The sequence below is a fragment of the Medicago sativa genome, chromosome 4 (assembly GCF_051527215.1).
Source record: "Medicago sativa cultivar Bolivia chromosome 4, Bolivia_mono, whole genome shotgun sequence".
Taxonomy (NCBI): Eukaryota; Viridiplantae; Streptophyta; class Magnoliopsida; order Fabales; family Fabaceae; genus Medicago; species Medicago sativa.
Genome location: NC_140752.1, coordinates 30,674,531 through 30,686,811, shown reverse-complemented (window position 1 = coordinate 30,686,811; position 12,281 = coordinate 30,674,531). Strand labels below are relative to the sequence as shown.

At 31.4% G+C, this 12,281-nt stretch overlaps 1 protein-coding gene across 1 annotated transcript; it reads right to left on the bottom strand.

Annotated features, from left to right (window-relative positions):
* Positions 1–4,769: 4,769 nt before the first annotated feature.
* Positions 4,770–8,575, bottom strand: LOC146927719 (patellin-3-like). The gene is made up of 5 exons (XM_085700946.1): positions 7,475–8,575; positions 6,525–6,899; positions 6,274–6,398; positions 5,543–5,684; positions 4,770–5,314 (listed from the first exon to the last, which is right to left on the bottom strand). Exons 1-5 carry the CDS (start codon positions 8,438–8,440, stop codon positions 5,060–5,062), a joined length of 1,863 nt encoding a protein of 620 aa, XP_085557072.1. The 5' UTR covers positions 8,441–8,575; the 3' UTR covers positions 4,770–5,059.
* Positions 8,576–12,281: the final 3,706 nt, after the last annotated feature.

Below are 12,281 nucleotides of genomic sequence, written 5' to 3'. Positions count from 1 at the left end.
TAAATTATTCTTAAAAAATGCCAAATACTTCAATTTCTAACAATTGAATAAACAAATTTTGACAAATTTATCATTTCAGGTCTTTAAAGAATGTCCCAGAGATTAACATTTCCATTAATTACTCCCTCTAATGCTTTTTTTAATTCTCAGATTTTTAGGAATGATAATTCATGTACAGATCTTGAGTTTCTTAATCTGCAAGAATTTTGTTTATGCATCCATGTTTTGCCATTTCTTTTTTCTTATTTATTAATATATATATTTATTGATGCTGCAGAGGATGACTCGTACTAGTAATACCTTTTGCACCCTTTTTCTAGTACAATCTAAGTAACATTTATTGCACAGACTCATTCTGGGCAACTTCAAAAGCTTACAGCTAGAGAGTTTATTACTTTCACTTTCACATATAACATATCTAAAAATGTGCTCAATTGTATTTTTTAAATATGTGATTTTGTTCTCTAATTTATCGGATCTTTGACATTTTGTCCATATGTGAAATTTGAGTAAGATTTTGGATTGTATGACAAGTGATAATATGATGTGGAATGTGATCTAAAAATTTGACAATTGATATGATGATATTTTTGTTCAATTATCTTGAAATAATATACAATATATTTTTATCGTGCATTGGCTCCTTTTGATTTAAAGCCTAAGGACAATGCAACATATTATCTTATCACTTGACATATCACAAATTGTATGCTCTAATTTTTCATGTGAACAAAATGTCAAAGATTTAAATAATTGTGGACCCATAATCCTAAATTTAGAAATGAAAGGATCAAAACCCTAAATTATGATAAAATGTGAGGAACAAAATGTAATTAAGACAAAAAATTGTGCAAAAACTTATATCAATAGTAAACTTTTGGAATTTGTTATGAATGTTGAGATCCAAAAATATAGGATGATTTCTCAATCCACCTCCTATATCCTCAAATCTATCAAAATTCACTACCAGAAACTTGATAAAATGCCGCATTTTAGAATGGTGATCTGAGCAATCTTCGAAATATGTTTTATTCCAATTGTTAATATCTGAAGGTAATATCTTCAAAAAAAATAATATCTGAAGGTAATAATAAACCAAAAAGTAAATTACCAAATGAAATATATAACTACATGAAGTTTACATTTTTCTTTGTATCAAAACTAAAGCCTACATTCAGACATATGCTTTCTTCTTTTTATCAAAACCAGAAGTAAAAAAAAAAAAAGTTACATCCAAATATAAGTGTTTGAGAATAGAAATTTTTTCAATCCACCCCCTTAAAATTCGACTTTTTACCCGAAATATGCTATTATCATACCCCCTTTGTTACAAAATATAAGCAAAAGTGAGTTAAAAAATTGATGTATTTGGATCAAATTTTGAATCAAATACATCAATTTTGTTTGACACACTGTTGCTTATATTTTGTAAGGAATAAATTAGTGTATTTTGTCTAAAAATGCACAAGCGAAAAGATGCTTCCGGAAGTGTATTGTGATTTTTTGGAGCTTGTACTTTGATTTTTGAGAATTTATTTTCTCACGTTACTCATTTCTCATGTGCCCTTCAAATTGACTACTTTACCCCGTTTGAATTTTATAATCTGAAGCTTATTAGGTGGTTTTCAGATTGTAAAATTCGTACCGTGTTTAACGAGATTTTTAAATAAAGATCAAGCAGGTAGGAAGTCCTAGACTTTAAGCTAAATTACTTTATTGTTCCATTGAGTTGTGTCACAGGGGAAATGTTTATTTTTCAATGAAGAATGAGTGGGTATTTATAGGTAAAACGCAGACATCAGTAACGACCGTCAAGGAGAGTCTGAAACATGTAGTCAACATTGTTGATCAGTCAAAAAACACATGGAACATGCATGGAACCAACCAGACTTGCTGACCAAGCTACCATCCAGATTCTCGACCGATTCAGACTATATAATCTGAAACCATTCCTATATTATTTTGGTTTATAAAATTCAAGTTTTTCCAGACTATGCAAAAAATTATGCTTTAGAGGGTTTGGAACCTTTTAGATTATATAATCTTAACTAGTCAAATATAGGATTTTTCTATGGTCCAAACTGCACAGGTAGTTTGAATATAATATAAACAATGGTATTTTGAAAATTATAGAGGGCGTGCAAGAAACCAATAATGTGGAAGAAAAAAAATTAGAGGGGCCTAGGCCCCCAATACTTCAGGTTTTATAGTTCAACTGCCTTCATATGGCATAAAAACTTCAAACCACCTATGTTAAATTCATGTCGACAATAAAGCTATTCTAATTAAACTTATTTATAATAACATAAGAGAATAATGCTAATGTTACTGTTAAAATGGAAGGAAATAGTATAGGTATGAATTGACTTGTACGTGTCATTGATATTTCTAGGATAATGGACAAATAAAATTGTTTGTAAATTGAACAAATCATGCAAAGTGTGAGTAAAGGATAAACACAACTAATTGTTTACTAATTGGTAGTTGGCATGGACCCTCAAAGATGCCTCTATCACCAAATTAGGTGGGGCAATTTTTCTATCTTCTTTCCATTATCAATGATGAGTTGTAATAACTTGTAATACTCACCAAAACTTAAAGAAAGTATTTTTATATTTTTTTTTAGCAAATATCATACTCATTCTATCATTTTATATGTTAAATAAATTAAGACAATGTAGCAAGCCAGGGTGCCGGACCAGTTTGCGTTGGTTAGTTGCTCATTTAATTCTCCACTCATACTTATTGAAATAGACTTATTGCATAAAGAATCCCTTATTATAGCAAAAGAACAAACATTTTATTTCTAGATTGATTCATAGGTTAATATTTGAGTTAGAAACTAAATTATTTTCATTTTATGTCTCCAAGTTTTACTTTGTTGGAAGATTGTTAAGGGGTAGATAAACTAGCTATCCTATTAGTTTGGTTTTTATGGTTCAAATTTAATATAGTATCAAAGTGATATCATGTTTCCACCAAATGGAAATGAATATTTATTTGAATTATAGGATATTTTTAGTCTCGTGGCAACGCCAACAAAAATCACGGCGAAAAATCACTTCAACGTAGAAGTTTAGTTTGTTGCTTATGAAAATTCACGACGAAACCACATTGGGACGCAAGAAATAGTGATCAAATGTGCATTCAAACACACTTGAATTGTGAGGATGCTTCGAGAATTCTTTAATTTTGTGCGACAACAAAAACCAATCTCGTCGAAAAAGCCGCCTATGTTCTTATAATTGTTCTTCCTAGAGATGTAAACCTCGCAAGGGGGAAATACTTGTTTGGGCACTAGTGTTTGGTCACAAACTTTAGACACACATACATAATTGAGAAAAAGATAAAGAGAGAAAATAATTAAATAATACTTATTTTTCAAATAATTAAATAAAATGTATTTTGTGTGTGAGTGCCTACATGATGTGTTCAAAAGGTTGTGTCTAAGTTAGACTTTCTCCCTCACAAGGTAGGTTATGGTTCCCATTTCCATCCTTGAAATGTCTTTGGAGATATTTCTTTTCCCTACAAGGGAGAAATCTATGCTCACATGTCGTGAATGAGACAGTCTTCACGAAACCATTATACTATTTTTGACAATTGGTATTTTTTTTAAAATATAAAAAAGAGACCATTTAAAATACATGTGTATACATAAATAAGAGCATTCTTGTTATCTTCGAGAGATTTTTTTCTTCATCTTTGTTGGGGAAAAAACCCTACTCTCAAACTCTTGAATGGGATAGTCCTCATAAAAATCCCCACATATATACATCTACAAGTTAACATCCCTACACAATTCCGTGTTTAATTTTATACTAGTCATTTACTTGTCTTGTTGATGCTAGTATAATGGTGGCTGCTTAGAAAATACATGAACTATTTTTTTATTAAAAAATTATTCTTTGCTTTCAAATTTCTACGATGAAAACGACCAGAAGAATAAAATCAAGAGAATTTATCTTCTCACAAATCATCCTTATCATCTAATGTTATTTTCTGACTTTCACCGTAGAACAGTGATGGATAATGTCAAATACAATTGGCACCGACCTAATGTAACATTGCACCATCATTTAGAAGTGTTTTTCTAACAGAATTGCTCACTGCATGAGCAATGCCGGCCAAACACATTTTCAGGCCTAAAAAAACTATAATATGAAGTTGTTTTTATTGAGAGAAATTAATATAAATTCTTACAATTAAAAAGATAAATAAATATTGCATACAATTGCATTATATAAGTGAAAATGTTGCAAGTGCAGCACTTCCGACGCAAAAATAGTGCGCAATGTAAAGCCGTATGAGGAAGTTTTGAACCCTTGTTATAAGTATATTAAGCCTCGCGTCTACCATCTTTGCTTCGTGACAAAGTTGTATAATTCATTGTTGTGAGACCTTTATTCGTTTGTGTGTGTGAAATACACACATAAATTTGTCTATTGTGAGACCTTTATTTTAAGTCTAAAATTCAGTGGCCTAAAACGAGGGCTTGGGTCTCCTTACCCTTGGACCAGCTTTGTGCACGAGTGTAAGTGCCTTAGTCTACTCTTCAAATGGGGAAGAACAAGCAATACTCAGATCCCAAAATAGCTCAGTTAGCAACGACATTATAATAGTAGTTAGGGTTCTAACACAAAATTTCTCACTTATTCACCTTAAAGGATGAAATTCTAACCACTAGACTACTTGGAATAAAAAAAATTACTAGTAAATAATTAACAAGTATAGACCCTTCAATCACAAAATCACAAGATAACAAAAACTTTTCTTTTACAAAAGAACCCCAATTGTGTTCTCCATCGAGCAAAGGTTTCATTCAATTCCAATACAAAAGAACAAAATACCACATTAATTTAAGAATATTGATAAGTAATAATAATAACTGTAAATAAAATTGCCCAACCCCATACTTGAAACAAAATAATTTACAAACCAAATGAAGAAAATATCCCTATAAAAGAATATAAGTAACCCACCCAATAACCTTCACAATAATGTTATTGACCTTGTAATGAATACAAAACACCCTTTTTCTTGTCAATGTGAAAGCCTTTTACTCAGAAATGGGTATGGTCTTGGACCTGTAAAGCAGCTTCTTTTTCTTGGATGTTTGGTTATCAATGGTGAGTATAACCTTTCCAGGTTCGCCGACTTTGAAGGTGTTGCTAATTACTGTTTCATCAGCTGCAGCAATTTTCCTGTTCTTTTGGATTATCACAGTGTATCCATCTTCAGCACTAGGCACAAATTCTGCTCCATAGCTCACATTCCAATCCACAACTCTTACTTCCCAAACCAAAGTGCTTTTCTGCACATTCAATCATTTCGTCAAACATACAAATTATGAATATAAGGATCACGGTTTGAAGTCGTGGTCAACAACCGTAACTGTGGCCACAACATTGCGGATTTTGAGGTCTTCGCAACGGCATTGCAACCACATTTTCCCACAATATAAAGGTTTGCAGTGTAACCGCGACATAGACCGCAATTTAAGAAAATAAAATTGTATGTCAAACAAGTTATTGTTTCTTACCTCAGAAACTGGGAACTCAACAGCATGTTTTGTTGCTGGTTTGATAGTAACCTCAGTAGCAGGGTCAGCAGTGGTGAATTCCTGTTCACCCTCTCTGCTCAGTCCTCCATATTTAATTGGCACTTGCTCAGGAGCTATATATCTGTTCGGCCAAATATTTATCAATAAGAGCTTTAGTAAATAACAACAATAATGATGATATATTAATAAAGGTCCAAAAAATTGTCTGCAAATACAATTGTGACAGTTATGTCAAGGTTTTTACGTCTATGCGACCAAAACTACAATTGTAGTAGCATCTCGTAAGATTTTAAAGTAAGTCTAGGACTGCAATCTAAACCACAAAATCAAGGTTTTTTAAGTCTCCGCGACTATAACACAACTATGGTTGAGCCTGTATCAGCCGCATTTGATAATGACTCTCCACAATATCAAGGATTGCCGCGCAACTTAAAGCCTTGGCATAAGTAGTATTTAACATCAAATTTTCACAATATTGGATCATAACAAAAAAGCTATTACAAAAGCAATTTAAAATCTCACGTAATTTGAAAATAATATTACAAATATGTGTGTGCGTTTATGGCAAAGCTGCTTTGAAGGAAATTTAAAACCTTGTAAGTTGGTAATAATAATAGCAATATGTGTGTTTGTGGCAACCTTCTTATGGGCTAAAAAACATGACTTATATTTATGATGAAAGCACTAAAAAAGGTGAAGAAAGGACTTACTTGAAAAGGGTTTCAGCAGATTTGGAGGAACCAGCAAATACAAATTTGCTCTTAGTCCTTTGTGTCAGGAAAGGACTGATCATCCTAGAAAAGGCAAGGTACCACCAAGGAACATTGATGAAAATCTACACAAACAGAAACAAAACAAAAAGCATCAAATTAAGCAATCTTATTAGTCACTAAACATGAAAAACTACACCATGTAAAAAAAACATAAATGACAAATTCAACTCATATTTTAGAATAATTACCTGTTTGGCAACAAATTCAGGATAGTTATCCTGAAGCAACTGAAGAGTCTGCTTAATAGATTGTCTAAGCTCTTTCTTACCAACAAGAAGTCCAGGAGAATTTTTAAGATCATTAATTTGAACAAGAGTAGAGATACCAGATGGAGCAAAGTCGAGTTTCCTAACACTTTTCTCCAAAGACTGAATCCACCAACGGACAAACTTGGTTCTCTTCTCTTCATCAGAGAAAGTTTTTTGATACAAATCCTTATCCTCAAACTCACCAAAAACATTGTAATAAACAGGGTGACCTTCTTTGTCAGTACCATCAGTGAAAACAACTTTGTCCCAATCAGTTCCAAGATCTTCTTGAAGAAGTGCTTCGACTCCGAATTCCTTAAATTACAGATACAATAAGTCAGTAACTAACCAGTAACGAATTATTAACAAACTACCCCTTCAGTAAAAAAAAAAAAAACACAAATACTCTCTTAAATAAAATATAAGCAAAAAGGAATTAAAAAAAATTCATATGTACTTGGTCTAAATTTATTAGATATTTCTACTTATATTTCTTATATTTCATTCTAAAGGGATTGCTAACTAACTTTGGGCGTGATTGAATTGACTTATTTATTTGTGCTAGCTTATTTATTATCATAAGCACTTGTGATCCTGTTTGTAAGAAACTTATATAAAAAAAAAAAAAAAAGTTTATTTCCCTAAGCACTCCAATATAACTTATGAAAAGAGTTTATAGATCATACAAAAAAAGGTTTTACGGTATTTTATCGTGTGTAATAGAAATAGCATATTGATAAACACTTATTAGTGTTTAATAAGTGTTTATGCTATAAGCTGCAAAATAAGTTGTTCATTCAAACATGCCTAAATTTCCAATATGAGTTAATAACTATTTAACAACAAGCTATTAACAAAGTACTGATTATAATTAACAGTATCTCTAATACCTTTCGCCAAATCACGGTTTGTTTGATCATAGTGAAAGCCTCCTTCACCTTAAAATCCCTAGCTCTCAAGAATTTGAGAAGAATCACATCACTCCTTTCATCAGCTAGTAATGGAATTCCCCATATTTCAACTTCTTCTGGTACAGTAGGAGTAACTTCTACTTCAGCAACGGGTTCAGCAACAGGTTGTTCACCTTCAGTAACCGGAACAGATACTATGCTTTCTTGAATAGCTTCAACGGTTTTTGCGCCGTCTTCTTCGGTACTTGCAGCTATTTTCTCAACAACTTCTACAACAGTTTCCTCCACTTTCTTCTCCTTTTCAGGTTCTACAACAGTTTCCTCCACTTTCTTCTCCTCCTTTTCAGGTTCTACAACAGTTTCCTCCACTTTCTTCTCACCAGCTTCAACTTTAGGTTCCTCGGAGGTAGAACCTTTTTCTTCTTCAACCTTTTTCTCTTCAACTACTGCTTCATCTTTCTTCTCTTCTGCCACTTCTTCTTTCTTTTCTTCGGTTTTCTTGTCATCTTCTTCAGGTTTTTTCTCTTCTTTTGCAGCTACCTCAGGTTCAGCTACTTTGACTGGGGCGGGTGGAGGAGCGGTGAATTCATGTTTGTTAAGGGCTTCTTGAATAAGCTGTTTAAAATCATCAAGTGCTTTTTTCTGAACTTCTGGAAGTTCAGAAACCACGTTAGTTTCTTCTTTAAAAGAAACCGATTGAGAAACTTTGCTTTCATCAACAACAACAGTTTCATCTGCCACCTTTTCTTTCTCCACATCAGCCACCACTTCTGCCGGCTTCTCCGCCTCATCAGCAACAGCTTCCTTATCAGTGGCGGCAGCGGTGACGGCGGCAGCGGCAACAGCAGCAGCTACAACTCCATCAGCCTGTTGTTCTTTCTCAACAACAGTTTCAGAGCTTGTTGTGGCCACTTCTTCAGCAGGTTTTTGGGGTTCAGCAGCCATTAGGGTATGAAAAAAAGAGTGATATGATATTAGGGTTAAGGTTAAGAAGAAAGAAAAAGTGATATATTAGGGTAATGAGAAAATGGTTGAGACTAATATAGAGAGAGTGTGAGAGATGGGTTTGGAGTTGGAGACAATTGGGCTTTGGGTTGATGTGTTTTATGTATAAGAGATTATGATGATGATGAAATGGGAAGAACCAGTCTGTCTGACAGCAGGTACATCACTTTGTGGGACCACTTCCACCTCTATCTCTTTCTTTCTTTATTTTATTTTTAATATTCAATTCTTTTTCTTTCATTTTCCTCTTTACTTATTTCTATATCCAATGTTTACTTTTTTGTAGTTTTAGAAAAATAGTTGTTTTAGAAAAATAATTACTTTGGGAATTTTTTTCATGTTTGTTATAATTTTAAAAAAAAATCTAAAAAGTTAAAATAAAAACATAACCTAGTTTAGGTAGTTTCTTAATTACTTTTTATAGTATTTTTGTATAAAATTTTTTTTTTGTTCTTATAGTAGAAAAACAAAGTTTAAAAATTTCCTTAAAATTTATAGATTATTTGAATGTTAGTAGCTGTAACAAATTGCCTATTTAAAAAAAGTTTTATTTACCTTTTTCCCTCTAAATATTTTTCTATTGTGGAATTTTGGCCTTATACAAGTTTTTGACAGACTATGACAAAAACAAAACGATATTTATTTATTTAAATTGATAGAAATTAATTCAACATCGTTAAAAACGTAAACGGAAATTCTACTAACAAACTACCCATAAATAATATCGTTCAACTAGAAGAGAAAATTTAGAGAGAGAAAATTAGGGCCGACTTATTGGTGAGGGAGTTTTGAACCAAAGTTGTTGGTCCTTTATGTTTTTCCTTTGTAATTGGTAGCTCCTATCACAACTAGTATGTCCTAATAGCCAAATAAACTATTACTCCCTTTATATTTTATTATTGTATGTCACTTTACGATACGAATGCATCATTAATGTTTCTTTTCTTATCATACCATTTATTATTATTTTTTCAATCTTATAATATATTTTTTCCATATATTAATAAAAGATAATTTTATAAAATCATTCATAATTGATGTGACCTACTAAATTCAAAATTCATGCTTGAATCCAAGTCAATTGATTGGTTTGAGCAGTCTAACGATTTGTGTCATTCGCAATTGGTATATTTGAACTTTAAATACAAGACAATGTATGCATCTGGCTCTATATGTAATGTTATTGTTATCTCTCACTTATTTTATAATTTAAAAAAACATCTAAAAAGTTAAAATAAAAACAGAACTTAATTTGGGTAGTTTTCTTAAATTATTGTTTGTCATTGTAAGCTTAACTCAGTTGGTAGGGGACAATGCATAATATATGCAAGGTTTGGGGTTCAAACTCCGGCCACCACAAAATAAATTATTGTTTATAATTTTTTTTTGGTTTTAAAAAAGGAATTTTTCTTATAGTAAAAAAAAATAAAGTTTGAAAATTTCTTAAAAAAGATTTTTGTATTTTTTTTTTACAAGAAGATTTTTGAATGTTAAAAGTTGTAACAAATTGCCTATTAAAAAAAAGTTTATTTACTCTTTATTCACAAAAAAGGTTTATTTTAACATTTTTCTTTCTAAATATTTCTATTGTGCAATTTTGGCCTTTACTATTTAATCTTATACATTTTACACTTATTTAAAAAATATCACAAAACAAGGGACGTTGTATCTAATGTCTTATTTTGATGTTCAGTCATCGTATATTTTTTGTCCTCGTGAGCTTAGTTCAGTTGTTAGAGACAATGCATAATATTTACAAGTTCTGAGGTTCGAACTCCAGACAAAAAAAAATCATCATATATTTTTAACTATTAAGGGGAGGGGAGGAGGTGGTACTTAAGGCATATAAATTTTGAATACTGTCATTTGAAATTATCATTAGAAGGTAAATAATCAATTTGATGAAACTTATTCAGATTCATTAAAAAAATCAATGTATCTAGTCTACATAAACAGCCGATACATTAATTATTCAATAAATTTTAAAAATTATTTTTACTTATAAATATGACCAAAGAGAATACATGTTAAGAAACTTAAGTACTAATACTATTTTAAAAGTTGTGCACAAAATCCTTAAAAAAATGTTTATATCAATGAAAAATTACTTCCGTTTGAAATCATTAAAATATGTTCTTAAGACGCAAGTTAACAGTTATCTTACTTACTAAAGCTTAACCCCTAAAGCTAACCCTAACCCTAATATTTCCCCCCATTTTTCCCTCCACTTTTCTAAGTCATTGAATCTTGCACATTTAGGCGCCATTCAATTTTAGCCATTGATCATATTTCATATTTATCTCTTCTATTTTCCGAAACAACTATTTCATATTTATCTCTTCTATTTTCTGAAACAACTATTTCATATTTATCTCTTCTATTTTCCGAAACAACTATTTCATATTTATCTCTACTTCCGAAACAAATCTTACTTACTAAAGCTTAACCCCTAAAGCTAACCCTAACGCTAATATTTTCCCCCCATTTTTCCCTCCACTTTTCTAAGCCATTGGATCTTGCACATTTAGGTGCCATTCAATTTTAGCCATTGATCATATTTCATATTTATCTCTTCTATTTTCCGAAACAACTATTTCATATTTATCTCTTCTATTTTCCGAAACAACTATTTCATATTTATCTCTACTTCCGAAACAAATCTTACTTACTAAAGCTTAACCCCTAAAGCTAACCCTAACCCTAATATTTTTCCCCCATTTTCCCTCCACTTTTCTAAGCCATTGGACCTTGCACATTTAGGCGCCATTCAATTTTAGCCATTGATCATATTTCATATTTATCTCTTCTATTTTCCGAAACAACTATTTCATATTTATCTCTTCTATTTTCCGAAAAAACTATTTCGTATTTATCTCTTCTATTTTCCGAAAAAACTATTTCATATTTATCTCTACTTCCAAAACAAATTGGCCCTACAACTATTTCATATTTATCTATAGCCCTATTTTTCCGAAACAACTAAAGCTAATCCTAACCCTAATATTTTCCCCCCATTTTTCCCTCCACTTTTCTAAGCCATTGGATCTTGCACATTTAGGCGCCATTCAATTTTAGCCATTGATCATATTTTATATTTATCTCTTCTATTTTCCGAAACAACTATTTCATATTTATCTCTTCTATTTTCTGAAACAACTATTTCATATTTATCTCTTCTATTTTCCGAAACAACTATTTCATATTTATCTCTACTTCCGAAACAAATCTTACTTACTATAGCTTAACCCCTAAAGCTAACCCTAACGCTAATATTTTCCCCCATTTTTCCCTCCACTTTTCTAAGCCATTGGATCTTGGACATTTAGGCGCCATTCAATTTTAGCCATTAATCATATTTCATATTTATCTCTTCTATTTTCCGAAACAACTATTTCATATTTATCTCTACTTCCGAAACAAATTGGTCCTACAACTATTTCATATTTATCTATAGCCCTATTTTTCCGAAACAACTATTTCATATTTATCTCTTCTGTTTTCCGAAACAACCATTTCATATTTATCTATAGCCCTATTTTTCCGAAACAACTAAAGCTAACACTAACTCTAATATTTTCCCCCCGTTTTTCCCTCCACTTTTCTAAGCCATTGGATCTTGCACATTTAGGCACCATTCAATGTTAGCCATTAATCATATTTCATATTTATCTCTTCTATTTTCCGAAACAACTATTTCATATTTATCTCTTCTATTTTCCGAAACAACTATTTCATATTTATCTCTACTTCCGAAACAAATTGGCCCTATTATCTCTTCTGT